Source organism: Hyperolius riggenbachi, chromosome 6 (assembly GCF_040937935.1).
Source record: "Hyperolius riggenbachi isolate aHypRig1 chromosome 6, aHypRig1.pri, whole genome shotgun sequence".
Classification (NCBI taxonomy): Eukaryota; Metazoa; Chordata; class Amphibia; order Anura; family Hyperoliidae; genus Hyperolius; species Hyperolius riggenbachi.
The window spans coordinates 32,552,817-32,573,237 of NC_090651.1; the positions used below are offsets into that span (position 1 = coordinate 32,552,817).

At 46.9% G+C, this 20,421-nt stretch overlaps 1 protein-coding gene across 1 annotated transcript in view; it reads left to right on the plus strand.

Annotated features, from left to right (window-relative positions):
* Window positions 1–20,421, plus strand: part of RABGAP1L (RAB GTPase activating protein 1 like) — a 482,080-nt gene that overhangs the window by 34,845 nt on the left and 426,814 nt on the right. Inside the window, exons 2-4 of the mRNA XM_068239095.1 lie at window positions 11,168–11,333; window positions 13,741–13,921; window positions 16,322–16,532. Coding sequence (XP_068095196.1) covers window positions 11,211–11,333; window positions 13,741–13,921; window positions 16,322–16,532 — 515 coding nt within the window. The 5' untranslated portion in view covers window positions 11,168–11,210. The remainder of the gene's footprint in view (window positions 1–11,167; window positions 11,334–13,740; window positions 13,922–16,321; window positions 16,533–20,421) is intronic.

Below are 20,421 nucleotides of genomic sequence, written 5' to 3' on the forward strand. Positions count from 1 at the left end.
CTGTTTGAATTTAGTGGGGGGTATATAATGTGTGATTACTATTGTAAATTTATCAGACTGTCACCTACTTGACAAAGGGGCTATGCCCCGAAACGTTGTATTAATTGTGATGGTTCTGGATCCATGAGCTATCAATAAAAGAGCAATAAGTACATTTGGATGGTGCAGGCTGTATACTTTTCTTCTAAAATAAGTGCTACTTACCTCCAGCCCCAAGCTCCCAGCATGTCCCTCGCCGCAGCCTGCAGTCAGCCGTTCGCCGCAGCTCCGTCCCGGTCCCCGGCGATGATGTTGGGGTGACCTCCAGGTCGGTCTCTACTGCGCCTGCGCGAGCGGCGCTGTCAATCATCGACACGTGGACCGGAGCGGACTGCGCAGGTGCAGAACTACTGCGCCTGCGCAGTCCGCTCCCGCCCACGTGGAGGTCGCCCTGACGTCATCGCCGGGGACCAGGACGGAGCTGCAGGGAACGGCTGCGGGGAGAGCTGCGGCGAGGGACATGCTGGGAGCTTGGGGCTGGAGGAAGCCCCCGGTAAGTAGCACTTATTTTATTAATTTTTCCCCTGATGACTCCTTTAAGGAGTCAGAGTCGAGGAGATGGAGTCGAAGTCGGAGCCCAAATAAAAGCATGGGCATAACACAAACCTAGAACATTAACTTGGAAATGAAAAGATAACAATATGGGATAAGCTGGAGTGTGGGGTGGATGGCTGGAGGCTGGAGTACCGCCAGGGGACCTCTACTTGTGCTGGGGCTATGTCATTGGCAAACTTGTCATGCAGAGACAATGACCCATTATCTTCCTGCACAGGAGCCCATTGTATGTAAGCTCCGCAGAACGCAGCTGGGTTTACCATTGATTCGAGGCATGCATAATGACAGTACAGCAGAAGACCCTGCATTTGTTAAGGTGCTTACACACCTTTGATGGATGTCGCCCATTGGGGATCAAGATCTGATGCCCTTGGAGGACATCACTAGGCCAGGTACACCAACACGTATTAGCTGTATAGCTGACGACACGTGTGTTGCTATGCATGGGGGGATGCAATCAGCTTTTAGCTGGGGGTCAGTCAGCAGATCGCTTGCACATAGGGAACCAGTGGTCGCTGTACACATGCCTGATTAGCGGCTGAGGCAGTCGTCATTGGCCGCCTTTGTGTGTACGAGCCTTAAAGTACACCTCAACCGCTATATAATTAACACACTTTTAGTGCTGATATATGTGCAGTACTGCGACATATGTCACACAGCACCACCCTCACCCTCCAGCATCCCCTGTGCCCTCCGCTATGCTCAGCCGAAATATTCACATATATGATGGGCGGGGAGGAAGTGCTAGTACTTACTCCTCTCTGCCCGTCCTTAGTCCCGCCCTCTCCACTCGCCGGTTCCGATTTGCTGTTGCAGTACACAGTGTACTGGGGAGCTGCGCTGTGTGCAGGCTTGTGGTAATTGAGGTCGGAGCAATAGTGTTCTAATAGCTATATTAGTGCTCTATAATGCCAACCTTAATTACCTCAAGATCGCACACAGCGCAGCTCCCCAGCACACTGTGTACTGCAACATCACATCGGAACCATTAGCGGGGAGTGGAGAGGGCAGGACTAAGGACGGTTAGAGAGGAGGAAGTACTGACACTTCTTCCCTGCCCATCATCGACGTTCTGCTCAAGACAAATATTTTGGCTGAGCAGCTGAGCAGAGCGGGGGGCACAGGGGGTGCTGGAGGGGGAGGATGGTTCTGTGACATAAGTCACAGCACCACAAATAAATCAGCGTTAAAAGTATGTTTATTATAAAGCTGTTCAGGGGTACTTTAAGTCAGCTTTCAAACAGAAGGGTTCATTGCCTATTTAGTAAGGAGACCTTAGGCAATACTCTATAACACTGCAGGGAGGCCTCTTGAACGCGCCCATAGTGGCTGCAGCTCTCGAGCGTTTTGAGTCTGACAGGAGAAAAGCACTATTTAAATGTAAGGATTATTATTATTATTATGTGCTGTGAGACGTGGCTATTCTGTGCTGATGGCTGTACTCAAAGTATGACCAGAAATTCTGGCTCATAATATGTTTTTTTCATGCAGAAAGGAAATAGCAATGACTTATCTCCTATTTTTGTTACTGCCTCCTTTACTGGCTATTAATAACGTCCTGTTTCCTGCCTGGCTGCTTCTCCTGATCAACAAAGGTCTGCAGGAGGCCTGATTAGCTCAGAGGACTGTGAGGGCAGCAGGCTCTCTTTATACCTCAGGATAGGACGATGGTGGTTGAGTAAATTCTGCCGCATCTTGTCTTTGCTGGTTCGGTTTCTTTCTGTCAGCAATTTGAGGTAAATGTCATGAGAGAACCATGAAGGCTGCCATTACCGTATTATTTATGTCTAGCTGCACTTCTGGCCCTTTGGCTACAGTTCTCATCGGGGACAAATCTCAAGATCAGAGGAAAGCAGTACATTGAATCAGCAAACTTGTTCCTTGTCATACTCTGTTTCTGATTATTGTCTCAATGAGGAGGTCTTTTGTGAGTGATATTTCCCCCCCCCCCCGCCCTCCGGGCGCTTTCCTGCACACTACGGTTTTGTGTACAGCGCTTTTCAAAGCACTTTTGCAGAGCTGTGGAGTCGGAACAAAAATCAGCCGACTCCAACTCCGATTCCTCAGTTTAGGAAACCTCCGACTCCAGGTTCCCAAAATTGCTCCGACTCCTTAGTCTAATTCTTACCAGGGTTGTGGATTTGGTACAAAAATCGCGCGACTCCTGCTCCTCAGTTTATGAAACCACCGACTCCGACGCCAGGTACCCCAAATTGCTCCAACTCCGACTCCACAGCCCTGTTTTTTACTTCCTGACGCAGGCAGCGGGCAGGAACACATTCCTTCCTGCGTTCCACCGCGGATGTTCCCCGCTCTAATGTCTGTGTCAGTCAGTGTCTTTTTTGTTTATACAGGAAGTAGCGTCAGAAACAAGAGCGAGGAATATTTGTGGTGGAACGCAGGAATGTATGTGTATCTGCCGCTGCCCGCCGCCTGCACAGACACTGACTGATGCTGGAGGGGAGCGCAGAGGGGAGAGCCCGAGGTGAGGGGGGGGACCGACCCCCTCCCCGCCAATGGGTGGCCATGGCTTTCCCCTCATGCTGCGATACCTCCAGCCCCCCAAAACGGCCCTGAACGGGCCTGAAGAGGGGGGGGGGTCGTCAGAAATTCTGCAGGGGTCCCTGGTAGTTCATAGTTACGCCCCTGAAAATCGCTCTAAAAATGGTACATACATCTCTTCGCTGAGCAGAAAGCTGACAAAATGCTCAGATATGAACTATCCCATAAGAATTCATTCCACTAGCGATTGATAGGGCGTTTTTTTAAATCGCCAGCGCTCAAAAAACCCGCAAAACGCCCTAGGTGTGAAGGAGCCCTTAAAATGGACCTGAACTCTTGCACAGGATCGAAGGAAAACATATAAAAATGCACTTTCTATGCATTTAGAGACCGTCTAATTCCCCCTCATCTGTAACTAAGCACAAGTTGTAATTTGATCCCTCAGCTGTGTCATAGCAGAGATCTAATTGATAAACACAGGATGTTAACAATGTCTGCTTCTGTGAAAGCAGGAAGTAAAAACACTGCAGATTTATTGCAGGATTTGTATCAGCTGTAACAAAGAAATGTTTTTCCTTAAAAATTATTATGCTGTTGCGTATCTTATAGAGCAGAGAGGAAGTTCTGAGTTCAGGTCCGCTTTAAAGTGCCCATACATAAGACAATGTATGGGCAGATCGACTAAGACGCAGATCTCTCTCTGATTGGAGAGATATCTGTCAGCTGCCCATACATCGCTGGCCGATTACTGAAGAAATTCAGCATCAAATCTCTTGGGAATTGGCCTTATGACACGGCGTCCGTCACCTCCCCGCCCCAGGCACTGTCCCTCCTAATGTAAAACGTAACCCCCATGGTGCCCCGTGCAGTATAGTTTACGTGTCGGTGTCCGCCGCTGGCTCTGTGCTCCATCCATATACACGTGCTCTACTGCTTGCCGGCGCAATGTGGGACTTGTGTACTGTGGCAACCATGTGGGGTGCTTGGACAGAGCCAGCGGCGGACACAGTGTTCTCCCCAGGCTCTTTTAGCCAGGTGCTCCACCCGGCTAGTTTTGGTGAGCACCCGGCTGTCATCGGCTCTCCTCTTCCTCTGCTGTAAGCAGAGTTGCGCACAGAAGCACCGGACCTGCATTCTCTTATCTCGCCCCACCCGGCTACTTTTTCATCCCTCCCGGCTGGAAAACATTTCTGGGGAGATCACTGTAATGTATACTGCACGGGTCACCAGGGGGCATTTTACGCTGGGGATGGGGGGAGGCAGCGCCAGGCTGTCAAGGCTATGTCACAAGGCCCATTCCCTAGAGATTTCATGCAGAAATTGATAGGGAATCGGCCTATGGTGCATGCGCAGCCGACAGATCTCTCTCCCATCAGATTTGATCAGAGAGAGATCTGTCTCTTGGTCAAACTGATAATCAGACGATGTATGTTCTCCTTCAGGCCTTGTTCACGTCTAAAAACGAAAACGCAAGCTTTTGTGCACCCCTTTTTTTTTTTCTCCCGCGCCTCACGGCGCTCCACTGCTTGCTGCGTTTTTGTTAAAATTGCTTTTCTAAGCACTTTTCCATAGCGTTTTTTTTCATTCTCTCCCTGACGTAAGTCAGGAAGTGAACTCTGACCCAGACAAGAATAAACACAGTGTATTTATTCTTAAAATGCGAATGCAAACGCTGCACAAAGCGATTTTGTCAGCGTTTTGCGTTTTTCCTATACCTCCCATTATAGCAAAAACGCCCCAAAAGTGGCACAGGCAGCGCTTTGTGGACCGCAAAGCGGACGCAACGCGCGGATATGAACCTTCTCATAGACATTCATTGCACAAGCATTTTGTGGGTGATTTTGAAAACCGCCTGCACTTGAAAAAAAGTCAAAAACGCCCTTAGTGTGAACGAGCCCTCAAGGCTGCATGACATCACTCACATGCTGTGTGCCAGTAAAGCAACAGAGCAAGTCACTAGCCTGCAGGCCAGTGACACGTCTGTACAGCTTGACCCTGCAATACCACCCGAATTGTGTTTCTTCCAGAGTAAAATGAGACGTACATTATGTATTAGGTATGCAGTAGGTAGTAGAAATCTGACATTACCAACAGGTTTTGGGCTAGTCCATTTCTCCATAGGGGATTCTTATCTTGGCCTTTATTCTTCATAAATACACTCCCTGACACTCCCTGAAAAAGAATGATGCAAGCCAGCCTCCCTGTTCACCGTACACTTTTTTTTGGCAGTTGGCAACTGCCATTCACGAAGTGCTTTTGAAAATAAAGAAAACCCTGAGAACCGGAGATGGGCTAGTCCAAAATCTGTTGGTTCTGTCAGATTTCTACTACTTGCTGTAAGTGACAGCAACATAGGAGAAAAGTAATTTATGGCTCATTTCGCTCTGGAAGAAACGTACTTCTTATATGTATATGTTTAAATATATTTTAAATTGTATGATTTTCGCAACAGTGGTTCTTTAAGTCTTGCAGAGCACTGATGAGAGGGTTGTAGAGTTTCTCTGCCCTCGCACTGTGTTTAGAGCTGTGACAGGGTAAGGGAATGTCTCCAGTATGCATGGCTGGCAGTTTCTCGGCCCGCCTGCAGTTGTCATGCTATGTGGAAAAGAAGTGTCAGGTTTACAGCTTTCAGTTTTGTTGCAGTGATTTTACAGTTGCTGTCTGAAGAGGAAGTGTTTGCTTAGAAATCTTTGTTAGATGAACCGTGTTGGCTGCGGTCCCTGAATGTTGTTACAGTGAGGAAATCAAACACAGAGGAGTGTGTCAGCCCTCAGGCTGGCTCTAGGCAACACATCAGTACATTGCAGTGTGAACCTGCACCTCTGTAGATAATGGTACACAGACTTGGATTAGTTGCCGTTGGAATGACTGTTTGTTAGTAGGGATGCCAATGCTCAGGAGAACTCAAAATGGGTGTACAGCCTGCTCCTGTTTTTTTTTTGTAATGTAAACACTGGCAGAGATGAGCTTTTACCTTTTTTGCCCGTAGGGGATCAAGACCTGACCCCATTGCACAACATTGGTGGGCCTGGCTGCACACACTGTGTAGCTGACGATGTGCTGTGCTGCTATGAGGGGGAGGGGGCGAAAGCAGTCTCACTTTGGGAACCCAATCTCTCTGTCCCTCTTTCTCCCTCATTTGTCCATATTTCAGGACTAATGTACAGATCTGTGTTAATATATGTATTTTTCCTTATGAAATCTTTATGGTATGCGTGACTAGGGGTGTGCCAGGGACGTGATTATGGGTGTGGCAGGGGTGTGGCTTAAGTGTCTCTTTCTTATCCTAAAAATATGGGAGGTATGGGCGAGGGATTGGTGTCACTGGGGATGAGTAGATACGCCGGGTGAATTGCTCACGGTTTGGGGGTCGGGGCTGCTGTATACACTCGTGATTCTCGACTTAGGCAGTCATTACCGGCTGCTTCTGGCGACTTAAAGGGAACCCAACGTTAGAGGGATGTGGAGGCTGCCATATTTATTTCCTTTTAAATAATGCACATTGCCTGGCTGTCCTGCTGATTCCCTGCCTCTATTACTTTAAGGGCCCGTTTCCACTTGTGCAGTGCGAATTTGTCGCAGAAAAGCTAAAACAAATTCGCATGCGTACGTGAATTTTAACGCGAGTTCGTGTACATTTTTGCATATGTTAGTAAGTATGGGAATTTAACCATGTCAGTGCCTGTGTGCTTTTACTTTGATTTTATGCTAAAACGTACGCAATTTTGCTTGGAAAATTTGCATAGCAAAAACGCATGCGAATTTCCTATTAAATACATTGTATGCGAATCACACACTGTCTTGCGGTGTGCGAATTCTGATGGCTCTGCCGTGCAGATTTTTCCTGCACACAAAACCGCACAGTGGAAACAGGCCCATCCACTTGTATTGGTTATGCGAATCTGCATGCAGAAAACACATGCAGATTCGCGATAGTGGAAACGGGCCTTATGCCATAGATCCCGAACAAGCATGCAGATCAGATGTCTATGACAAATCTGACAAGATTGGGTGCATGCTTGATTCAGGTGTGTGATTTATGGTACGTTTCCACTCGTGCGGCGCGATTTGCTTGCGGAAAACGCGTCAAACAAATCCGCATACGGTTGCAGATTCGTTGACGTTTGCGGATTTTCACGCGGAATCGTTCGCGATTTTAATGACTCGATTTTAACCATGTCAATGCCGACAAGCATTGACATGGGTTTTTAAACGAAATCGCACGCGGAAACGCCGGGAAAACCGCAAGACTCAAGTGCTTGCGGCTTTCCTATCTAGTTACATGACCGACGATTCGCGTGCGGGTGTGCGGCGTGCGAATTCTGACGGCTCTGCTGTGCAGATTTTTTCTGCATAGCGAGCCGCACAGAATTCCTGACAAGTGGAAACGGCGCCATCCACTTGTATTGGTTGAGCGAATCTGCATGCAGGAAACGCATGCAAATTCACGATAGTGGAAATGAGCCCTTAGACCCTACTGACCAGAAAGATCAGCAGGACTGCCAGGAAACTGGTATTGTTTAAAAGGAAATAAATGTGGCAGCTTCCGTAGGTCTCTCCCTTCGGGTTTCCTTTAAAGAGGAACTCCAGTGAAAATAATAAAAAAGTGCTTCATTTTTACAATAATTATGTATAAATGATTTAGTCAGCGTTTGCCCATTGTAAAAGCTTTCCTCTCCCTGATTTACAGTCTGACATTTATCACATGGTGACATTTTTACTGCTGGCAGGTGATAACAGTGGAAGGAGATGCTGCTTGCTTTTTTAGCAGCTTTTTTAGCAGCTGTTATTTCCCACAATGCAACAAGGCTCCCACAGTGTGATGTCAGAACCATGGTCCTGACATCACACTGTGGGATGGGTTTCACCACAATATCAGCCAGACAGACCCCCTCCCCCCCGATGATCCGTTTGAGAAAAGGAAAGTATTTGTCATAGGAAAAGGGGGTATCAGCTACTGATTGGGATGAAGTTCAGTCCTTGTTTACGTTTTTGTTTTAAAGTCAGCCATGTGTACGGGCCTCGAATAAAAGCATAATCACTCACTAATACAGGTATATTGCTCCTTTAAACAAAAGCCTTATTTTAAGCACACTGAACTATAAGTACAATTGTCTCTTGGCCAAAACTGTGCTCAGAGCTGCATGACTCACAGGGCTTGAGAGGTAATTAGCTAAGTTACCCATTAAGCAGGGCATAGTGTTAACTACTGTAATAAAGCATTTTATTGATATTTAATGTTTCGACATGCAGAACAGGCCCAGTTCATGTTGAAGTTCATATTTCCGTATTAAAGGAAGTATAAAGGAGTGATGAGAGGCATTGGCTACCTGTGTGTCCGCCCTTCTGCAGTGTGTCTGCTGTAGATTTTAGCAATACTTTCATAAATGATCTGATACTATCGATAATCTCTCCAAGACTGTGTGCAAAGATGCTGGGGAACACTGGGTATGCATCATTCTGTTAGTGGGAATACTGGGTATGCATCATTCTGTTAGTGGGAACACTGGGTATGCATCATTCTGTTAGTGGGGACACTGGGTATGCATCATTCTGTTAGTGGGAATACTGGTTATGCATCATTCTGTTAGTGGGAACACTGGGTATGCATCATTCTGTTAGTGGGAATACTGGGTATGCATGATTCTGTTAGTGGGAACACTGGGTATGCATCATTCTGTTAGTGGGAATACTGGGTATGCATCATTCTGTTAGTGGGAACACTGGGTATGCATCATTCTGTTAGTGGGAACACTGGGTATGCATCATTCTGTTAGTGGGAACACTGGGTATGCATCATTCTGTTAGTGGGAACACTGGGTATGCATCATTCTGTTAGTGGGAACACTGGGTATGCATCATTCTGTTAGTGGGAACACTGGGTATGCATCATTCTGTTAGTGGGAACACTGGGTATGCATCATTCTGTTAGTGGGAACACTGGGTATGCATCATTCTGTTAGTGGGAACACTGGGTATGCATCATTCTGTTAGTGGGAACACTGGGTATGCATCATTCTGTTAGTGGGAACACTGGGTATGCATCAATCTGTTAGTGGGAACACTGGGTATGCATCATTCTGTTAGTGGGAACACTGGGTATGCATCATTCTGTTAGTGGGAACACTGGGTATGCATCATTCTGTTAGTGGGAACACTGGGTATGCATCATTCTGTTAGTGGGAACACTGGGTATGCATCATTCTGTTAGTGGGAACACTGGGTATGCATCATTCTGTTAGTGGGAACACTGGGTATGCATCATTCTGTTAGTGGGAATACTGGGTATGCATCATTCTGTTAGTGGGAACACTGGGTATGCATCATTCTGTTAGTGGGAATACTGGGTATGCATCATTCTGTTAGTGGGAACACTGGGTATGCATCATTCTGTTAGTGGGAACACTGGGTATGCATCATTCTGTTAGTGGGAACACTGGGTATGCATCATTCTGTTAGTGGGAATACTGGGTATGCATCATTCTGTTAGTGGGAACACTGGGTATGCATCATTCTGTTAGTGGGAACACTGGGTATGCATCATTCTGTTAGTGGGAATACTGGGTATGCATCATTCTGTTAGTGGGAACACTGGGTATGCATCATTCTGTTAGTGGGAACACTGGGTATGCATCATTCTGTTAGTGGGAACACTGGGTATGCATCATTCTGTTAGTGGGAACACTGGGTATGCATCATTCTGGACCCGCTTTCATTTGGTGCTGGGAGTAACCAATAAAATAGATTACCAATATTATCCACTCGTACTATTTTTCAGGTTTTGTAATGTTGTTTTGTTGGTGGTGGTGTTACCTCAAATCAGAAGGATCCAATAACTTAACCACCCCCAGAGACCAACTAAAATCCTTTGGAGCCAGAGCTTTCTGTCATGCTGCCCCTACCCTTGGAATGCCTTGCCAAACTTAATCAAGGCAGCTCCATCCCTGGACACATTTTAAGAGATACTGAAGCGAAAAAAATAAAATTATGATATAATGAATTGGTTGTGTAGTACGGATAATTACTAGAACATTAGTATCAAAGAAAATATTCTCATATTTGTGTTTTCCTTTTTTTTTTTTTTATAACATTGCATCATTCTCTAATATTTGCCGTTTACACACTACTCAGCATTCTGAATGATTTTACTGAGCAGGCCAGTGAACTTTTTAACTGTCCTCTGCAGGAAAAAAACAGTATAGTTATGCTGAAAATACATGGGTCGTTTTTGCGACACACAGATGATTAGGTAGATCATTTCCGACATGTCCGATCTCCCGTTCGATCGTTTTACCACTCGATTTCTGATAGAGGTGAATGGAAAAAGATAAGAAAAACGAGTGTAAGATAACAGAATTGAGTGGAGGATCGAGCTGCAAAATCGATCGAGCGGAAAATCGATCGGAAAAAAACGACCCGTGTATTCACAGCATTTCTGATAGAGGTGAATGGAAAAAGATAAGAAAAACGAGCGAAAGATAACAGAATTGAGTGGAGGATCGAGCTGCAAAATCGATCGAGCGGAAAATCGATCGGAAAAAAACGACCCGTGTATTGACAGCATTAGAGACACTTGAGATAATAAGCTTCAGAAGACAGAGCTCTTTGCAACTTTGAAAGTCGTGGAGCTCAATGGCTCTTTTGCATATGACCCTGACGCAACACCAGGGCGCAAGGTCATATGAAGTCTCATTTCTGCGGTGCGGTGTAAATCCAGCCTAAAGGGAACTTCAAGTGAGAGTTATAGGGAGGCTGCCATATTTATTTTCTTTTATACAATACCAGTTGCCTGGCTGCCCTGCTGATCATCATACAGATCACAAAGCACTTCATGCTTGTTTCAGGTGCGACTTAGATACTATTGAACGAAATAGACTGTCATGACAACCACAGAAACTGAAATTTCTAAAGGAAAATGAAGATGGTGGCCTCCGTATTGTTCTAGTTACCGGTAGTTGCAACTTTTCACCCATTACATAAAGTCAAATATTCTAAAGTAATGCAACCTTCAACATGTTGAAAATGCTAGAAGATTGAAAACCAGTCTAATAAGTGTATTTTCTCCAAGCAGATGATCAGCTGTTGGGTTTCCATGGTGGAGCCACAGAAGAGCGATGGATGACAAGTCTTCCCTCCAGAATTCCACCGTTCCGACCGATTCGGCATCAACACTAAACAGTGACGACTTTGTCTTGGTTGACAGCTCTTCAAATCTGGAGGACAAGCCGCAGCTCAAGGTCTGATTCGCTATCCGCCCGTAGTGCTCTTTGCTGCAAGGATTTTACCTTTCCCAACCATGAGTGGCCTGTACCCTGCAGCTCTTTTACTAACTGAAAGAGTTAAAGTGGACCTGAACTCAGAACTTCCTCTCTGCGCTAAAAGATAAGCAACAGCATAATAACCTTTAGAGAAAAACATTTCTTTGTTACAGCTTACAGAACTCCTGCAATAAATCTTCTGTGTGTCTACTTCCTGCTTTCATGGAAGCAGACAAAGGGTTGACATCCCATGTTTACATATTAGCTGTGTCTGCCGAGGGCTGTCGAATTTCTGTGCTGACACAGCTGAGATCTCAAATTACACTTGTGATTACTTACAGATGAGGGGGAATTAGACAGGCGCTTCTCTCTAAAAACACACCGTGTGCATTTCTCTCTGTTTTCCTTGTGTCCTGTGCAAGAGTTCAGGTCCACTTTAATCTTCAGGCATGTAAATTGCGGTTTCTCTTTGGTCAGATTATAGCGTAACCCTCACTGATAATGAATTGCAACCATAAAACCTTTCCTGGCAGAGAACAGCTTCTGACTGCAGGGGATAGATAAAAAAAAGTCAATAGTTAATATATTTTAGCTCTGTGTCTCTTGAGAGACTGCTATTGAGCTGAGACAATAAAATACTTTGTAAATGTTTCAACATAAAATAACACCATGAAATATCTAAAATTAAATTTTTATGATTAGGAGGATTGATACAAATATTTATCTCATCAGTGTATATTCACGTCGGGTTTACTTTAAGATTCTCATATCATGCATGCCGTGCAGACAGTGGATGTAATGCTCTTTTGAACTGTATTCTGGGGAAGTATTATCACAGTGTTCTCCCCAGACTCTTTTAGCCGGGTTCTCCACCCGACTAGTTTTGGTGAGCACCCGTCTGTCATCGGCTCACCTTCTCCTATGTTGTAAGCAGAGTTGCGTAGAGAAACGCCCCTGCAGTTTTTCATCTTGCTCCACCTGGCAATTTTTTTCATGCCACCCAGCTGGAAAAAAAAAAACTAGGGAGAACACTGTATTACATATAGGCCTTAATTCACTAAGCAGTTTAGACTGGTCTACAGATGGCTTTTAGTCTACTGATGGTTTGGTGTAAAGTTTTAGATCTGGTCTAACATTCAGTAATTACACAACTCACAAAGGCAAACAAGGAGTAACCACGCCCACTTTTTCTGACAGAGATTAGATCAGCTGATTTCTGTCTGTAAAGTAATTCTGTGATGTATTTTAGATGTGAGGATGGAATCTTTAAGCTGGCCATACACTGGCCCGATTTGCCGCCGTTTCGACAGCAGATTCGATCACTGGGATCGAATCTGCTTGCAATCGTTTGCGTTACACGCCGAATTTCGATCCATTTCGTCCGATCCCGTCGATAGCTCCGTGCGGAAAATTACCATCGATCGCCCGCAGGTAAGGAGCGCGTCGCTAGCGGCGTTCGAGTGCCCGACGACCGACGCAATAGAGCCCGCATACATTACCTGCTCCGCCGGCGCGACTACCCCCGGTCACCGCTGCTCCGTGTCCGCGCTGGTCTCTGGTCCGGCATGCTTCAGTTCCTCCTGCCCGGCAGGAAGTTTAAACAGTAGAGGGCGCTCTACTGTTTAAACTTCCTGCCGGGCAGGAAGAAGTAAAGCATGCTGGACCTGGAGACCAGAGCGGAGACCTGGGGACTGGAGTCGTGCCGGCGGAGCAGGTAATGTATGCGGGCATGCGGGCGGGGGGAGCGGCAGCACCACCACCACCACAACAGATTGTGAACGGTTTCAGGCTGAAATCGCTTCACAATCTGTTTGCAGTAAAGGCAGCCATACGATCCCTCTCTGATCAGATTCGATCAGAGAGGGATCTGTCAGTTGGTCGAATCTGATGGCAAATCGACCAGTGTATGGCTACCTTTAGAATTAATTATGCAGGAGTTTAATTGTATGCAGAGGAGAGCTCATCAGAGGAGAAGGATGTCAGTCATAGCTACTTGTTTGTGAATTGTAGATATTGATCTGCGATCTCCTCTGTGCCTCCATGAAAAGATGAAAAAAAGCCTTTGTATTGCTATTTGCTAGTGATTATTGGAAATATATGTGACATTTAGTATTTTAGTTAACTTTGATAGTTGTCCTTTAAAAGGAAATACTGCAAATGTCAGCCTCAGTCTCGCACCTTGGGTTCCCTTTAATGAGGTTATGCGAAGAGCCCTGATGTACAGATATTCACAGCTTAGTCAGCACAGGGAGCCACCATTGCTTCTGTGTTGCTGCCTTCTGTACAAGCCTCTTGCAAGGCCTGGTAAGTAAAGGCCTATGTATTCTATACAGTGTGCAGTGAGTTTTCAGTTGCTGACTTTGGCGATTGTCACTTTTGTGTCCAGATAATGTCAAATGGAGATGAACAGCTGGAAAAAGCGATGGAGGAAATTCTCAGAGATTCAGAAAAGAAGCAGAACATGAGCCCGGCCACCGATGACAGTAATGCTGAAATGAGTGAAACGTCCAGTACGTTCAGCGCCAGAAATCCCCCCCTCACTCTGATCCTGGACCCCAACAATACAGGTCAGTCCGCTTGTGTGTAACCCACTCACATTCCTGGGCTTTTACCCCTAAAGAGGAAGCAAAAAGGGGAAAATATTAAACCAATGCATTGCAAAGTGAGAAATAAAAAAATAGAGGCGAGATCAAGAAATGATTGATATTTGCCATGTAATTTGTTCATGTTGTTTGATCCACACTCAGCCTGCAGGTCATCATCTTTACTGCTGGCAGACATGAAAAAAAACAGAGAGCACCCACTGCCATCTATAACCACACCCACTAACATTGCAATATGCTAAAAGGTTGTTTAAAAAAAAAAAAAAGCAACCTTTTAGCATATTGCAATGTTAGTGGGTGCAGTTATAGATGGCAGTGGATGCTCTCTGTTTTTTTCATGTCTGCCAGTAGTAAAGGTGATGACCTGCATATATGCATGTATGGGGCAGGGAACACACTTGTCTTTCAGGTTTCTGTGCGCATTTTCTGCGTACTTTTTCTGCACACCAAGTGTGTTTCTATGCGGGAAAACGTGTGCGTTTTTTCACAGCAGCTGATGTAATTGATAGAGAAAACTGACAAAATGTGCAGAATGCCAGTTTTTTTTCTACGGGCGGGAAACATATTAAGTGTGGACTAGCCCATTGATTAACATGAGTTCTCCGATTTTCTGTGCAGAAAAAGCACACGAAAACAGTCAAGTGTGATCCCTGCCTGAGGGTAATACTGCTTTTTTGGCAGTTGGAAGCAGCCATTATTTCCCACAATGCAACAAGGCTCCCAGCTAGAAAACTTTACCTGGGGAAAATTAGGTAAACATTACAATTTTTTAATGTTTCACCCTTCCTTATTTTCACATGCAGCCTAGTTGCGCCCATGCCCCTGCCCTTGCTAGCTTACATGGAATAGACATTTCCCAGTGCTTATTTTGTAGCCCAGCTGGCATATTATTTAGTGCACGATGGGATAAGTGATATAGAGGCAGCACAGTGACGCAATGGGTAGCACTCTCGCCAGGGCACTATCTGCACAGAGTTTGTATGTTCTCCTCATGTCTGCATAAGGGGAGGGGAGGAGTTGGGAGGGGAGGGGGAAAGTAAAAAAGTGACCAACTAGAAACATGCATAATTCAATAGTGTGTATGCAAAACAGACGCCGGGACTAACAGATTCCCACACTGTGAGCTCTGTTTGCTCTATGTGAAGGCTAATACTGCTCCATAACAAGTTACTCAGTGCCAGCCGGGCGAGGTGGCTATCCGCCCAGGGTGCAGTGATGGAGGGGGGAGCAGGCACACAGGGACTCAGCCACGGTGATGGGGGCCAACTCCTCCCTCCCTCTCCTCAGGCCCCTCCTTCTTTGTAAAAGATTTATGGCAGCGGCAGGAAGCAGTTGTAGTACAGACTCACCATCCAGGCACCATGGAAGGATCATGTGCCGCCGGGATGCTGTGTCTTCAGCACTGCCCACTACTTCCTGATTAGCGAGCGGCGCTGGAGACAGAGCAGCCCGGCAGCATGTGATCCTTGCATGGCGCCCAGAAGGTGAGATTATACTACGACTGCTTCCTCCTGCTGCCTTGACTTTTTTGCAATGGGGGGTTTGAGTTGGGGCCTCCCCACCGACAGCGGAGTCCATGTCTGTCCGCTACTCCCCCCCTCCATCTCTGTAATCCCCCAGACTGCCAAAGCTGGGGGAGGGGGGACACCTATACCTGACTAACCTATGCTGGGGCACCAATTACTGGCTATCCTATACTGGGGCACCTATACCTGGCTAACCTATACTGGGGCACCTATACCTGGCTAACCTATACTGGGGCACCTATACCTGGCTAACCTATACTGGGGCACCTATACCTGGCTAACCTATACTGGGGCACCTATAATTGGCTAACCTATACTGGGGCACCTATACCTGGCTAACCTATACTGGGGCACCTATACCTTGCTAACCTATACTGGGGCACCTATACCTGGCTAACCTATACGGGGGCACCTATGGCTGGCTAACCTATACTGGAACATAATACCTGGCTAACCTATACTGGGGCACCTATACCTGGCTAACCTATACTGGGGCACCTACACCTGGCTAACCTATACTGGGGCACCTATACCTAGCTGACCTATACTGGGGCACCTATACCTGGCTAACCTATACTGGGGCACCTATACTGGGGGGCTAAATACAGCATTGCAAATAATATTCTCGAGCAGTTTATCCTAGAAACTGGCCTGCATAGTGCTTATAAGGGGGTGATAACGCAATAACCAAAAACATGCAAAACCATGGGTGTATTTACAGATAATTGGAGGACAGGGTACAAATTGGATGAAGAGCTACTTTTGTGTGTAGCTGATTTTGGGACAATACGACAAGCCTGATGTTTGTTTAACAGACAGACCTATTATGTTGTTTCAGAGGTCCCGGCGCAGAATGGCAGCACGTCAACGAACCCCCCAGAAGAGGACAGCGTCTCCTTTCACAAGCTGTCTTATTTGGGCCGCATGAAGGTTTCAGCGCCGCGCAGTGAGACAGAGGCCATGCGAGCTATGGCCTCCATGAGAGCCAGCTGTACGCCCGTCGCCACTGTCACGCTATATGTCCCCAATATCCCTGAGGGGTCAGTCCGGTGAGTAGTCTGGCACCACATTACTCTACAAGGACAGCTGTACATTATAGGCTACAGCACCAGGGGTGTCAACCTCAATCATGTAAGGGGCCAAAATCCAAAGCATAGTCTAAGTCACGGGCAAATTTTTTGTTAAGTTTTACCATTGTTTGAACAAAGTAGCGCAGTGGAGCAGCTTAATATTTACCGGCTGCCTCAGGTCTCCTATAATCTTCCTGACAGCCAGACACACTCTATGTTGCATACCTCTGGCTCCTGAGGTATGTCACGTGATCGGGAGAAGGAGCTTTAGAGGCACAGAGCGTGCAGCTGCTGGGAATAACAGAAGTGACAGGACACAGTGTTGGAGCAGGTAAATATTACACTACTCAGCGGTGCTATGTGGGGAGATGGTTTTAGGGGGGTAGGTGTGTGGGTGTCTTTTACCAGCCACCAGGGAAAGTAAGGGGGGTGTTGGTTGGGTTTGGAACCCAGGAGGGGGCCCATGCTAATTTTGCAGAGGGGTCTTGTGGATTGTTGCTGCACCCTGTCTCATACGGCCAATGTTTCAACTAGAAACACTGTCACCAGTGTGCTCCTCTGGACTTCGGTGCCGTCAGCCGATTTACATTATTCCCCACTATCCACGTGGACCTAGAGGGGGAATAGTATTTAACACCGCCGGGAACTTGTGCAGTAGCAGGATAAGCCATATACCGGCTGTATCCTACGCCCAAATTTCCCGGCGGGCAATTCATATGTATGCTTAGCTAATCCCAAGACCAATATCACAACAAACTGTGATATTTTAAATAAGTGTAAACATATATAAATAAGAGTGTTTCTTTCAGAATAAAATGAGCAATAAATTACTTCTCTGCTCTGTTGCTGTCACTTACAATAGTTAGTAGGAATTTGATGGAACTTACAGATTTTTGACTAGTACATCTCTTCATGGGGGATTCTCAGTAATTCATTTCTTCCTTACAAGAGCCCTCCCTTGAAAAGATCTACAAAGATGCAAGGGGCCCCCTGCCCTAACTGCTTGCACACCATTCTGGCAGTTGAATGGAGCAAATGCCATTCACGAAGTGCTTTTGAAATTAAAGAGAATCCCCCATGAGGAGATGGACTAGGCCAAAATCTGTCAGTTCTGCCAGATTTCTACTATCTACTGTAAATGACAGCAACATAGGAGAAAAGCAATTTATAACATATTTTACTCTGGGAGAAATGTACTTTTTATTTATGTGTTTTTATTTATTTTAACCACTTAAGGACCAGGCCATTATGTGCAGATCTGTGCTGCGTGGGCTCTTCAGCCCACAGCACAGATCAGGAACCACGCAGGGCAACCAAACTCCCCCCCCCCTTTTTTTCCCCACTAGGAGAAAGGGGGGGGGGGCTCATCAAAGCCCCCCTCCGCAGCGATTTTCGCTCTCCCTCACCTTCCCTCCCTCCCCTCCTTGCTGTGGGCGGCACAGGACGAAGATCCATCCTGCGCCGCCTAGGATAGGCCGGGGGTCGCCAATCTCCTTTACGGCGCTGCGCAGCAGCAGCGCCGTATGTTGTAAACAGTGGGGATTTCTTCCCCGCGTGTTTACATTTAGCTTGCGAGCCGCGATCGGTGGCTCGCAGACTGTTCACGGAGTCACCCTCCGTGAACTGACATGGAACGGCCGCTCGAATCATGGAAACACCACTTCGACCTGCCGACGCCTATCGGCGTTAGGCGGTCGTTAAGTGGTTAATTTTTACAATTTTTCGCTATAGTGGTCCTTTGTAAATTCAGTGTCCCTGATTGCATGATATTAGGGACAGTGCCGCATGAAGTGATCCTTGTCCTTTAGGATCCTCTGTGCTGGGCCTGAGTTTGTCCAAAAAATAGAATTGCACCAGTAGAATACAGGCAGGATTACAATGTGAATCGCGGTGCCTATGCGATCATCAAATCACATGCAATTCGAAAATTATATCAAAACATGGCCGGTGTAAAAAGCGCCCTATGTCGAGCGCTGTAGTAACAGTGCAGGAGATTTGGGCTCAGCCAGCGCCACCATAGACCGTAATAGGTATTACGGCTATAACGGCGCACACTCAGTAACTTCTGAAGACGGAGCTGAAGTTGCTTTTAAAGCGGGATTGTCACCATAAAAATCAAATTTCAACAGCAACTGGTCTGAGTGTATTAAGTGATAAAGATGCTAATCCTGCATTCAAAACTTGCAAAACTTTTTCTGCTGTTATGATTTGGAGTTATCATATACCTTAGGAGCACTGGCCCTTTAGTAGTCGGTGCCAAAGAATTGCATGCTGGGGGTTCTTTTTATCTATACTATATTCCTCCTCTTCCCTTTATTTCCCTGCCAGCTGCTTATCTGAAACCTAATCCCCTGCTCACTTGTGTTTACAAGCAAGGCTGAGGTGACTCAGCGATTGGAGGACACAAGAAAAAAAGTAAAGGGCAGAAATGACATAACGAGTTAGCCTAAACTGTGGGCAAAAGACATGGCCCCCACCAGGAACAGAATTCTCATCATCTATCTTTCTATCTATATATATAATAGACTAAGTGCCTCAACCTTCAAACAAGAAGAAGAAGTACTTTGCATGAGAAAATGTATGCATGCTCAAACACCAAGTTTAAGGCCTCTTTTCCACGGACTGTTGAGCTGTGTGCTCAGCAAGCAGTTACCAGGCAGCAACAAGCAGTTACCAGGCAGCAGCAAGCAGTTATCAGTCAGCAGTCAGCAGATACCAGGCAGCAACAAGCAGTTACCAGGCAGCAGCAAGCAGTTACCAGGCAGCAGCAAGCAGTTACCAGGCAGCAGTGAGCAGATACCAGGCAGCAACAAGCAGTTACCAGGCAGCAACAAGCAGTTACCAGGCAGCAGCGAGCAGTTACCAGGCAGCAGTGAGCAGATACCAGGCAGCAACAAGCAGTTACCAGACAGCAGCAAGCAGTTACCAGGCAGCAGCGAGCAGTTACCAGGCAGCAGCGAGCAGTTACCAGGCAGCAGCGAGCAGTTACCAGGCAGCAGCGAGCAGTTACCAGGCAGCAGCGAGCAGTTACCAGGCAGCAGCGAGCAGTTACCAGGCAGCAGCGAGCAGTTACCAGGCAGCAGCGAGCAGTTACCAGGCAGCAGCGAGCAGTTACCAGGCAGCAGCGAGCAGTTACCAGGCAGCAGCGAGCAGTTACCAGGCAGCAGCGAGCAGTTACCAGGCAGCAGCGAGCAGTTACCAGGCAGCAGCGAGCAGTTACCAGGCAGCAGCGAGCAGTTACCAGGCAGCAGCGAGCAGTTACCAGGCAGCAGCGAGCAGTTACCAGGCAGCAGCGAGCAGTTACCAGGCAGCAGCGAGCAGTTACCAGGCAGCAGCGAGCAGTTACCAGGCAGCAGCGAGCAGTTACCAGGCAGCAGCGAGCAGTTACCAGGCAGCAGCGAGCAGTTACCAGGCAGCAGCGAGCAGTTACCAGGCAGCAGCGAGCAGTTACCAGGCAGCAGCGAGCAGTTACCAGGCAGCAGCGAGCAGTTACCAGGCAGCAGCGAGCAGTTGTGAGAGTTTGAGAGCCATTTCACTGCCTATTCACAGTCCATGGAAAAGAGGCCTTACCCTAGCAAGTCTGACATTGCAAATCTGGCCTAATTGGCTATTCATGAGGCAATGCTCATGCAAATGCATGCGCAAACCAATACCACAAAGCAGTCACCCTGCTACATGCTACATTAGCACTATCCGGCTTAGTGCACACCAGAGAGGTTCGGCAGCGTTTTGCGATCCACTTGCGGCTTCGGATACGCTTGGGTAATGTATTTCAATGGGCTGGTGCACACCAGAGCGGGAGGCGTTTTGCTGAAACGCATACTCCCGAGGTGAGGCATTTTTTGGATTGCGGAGGCGTTTCTGCCTC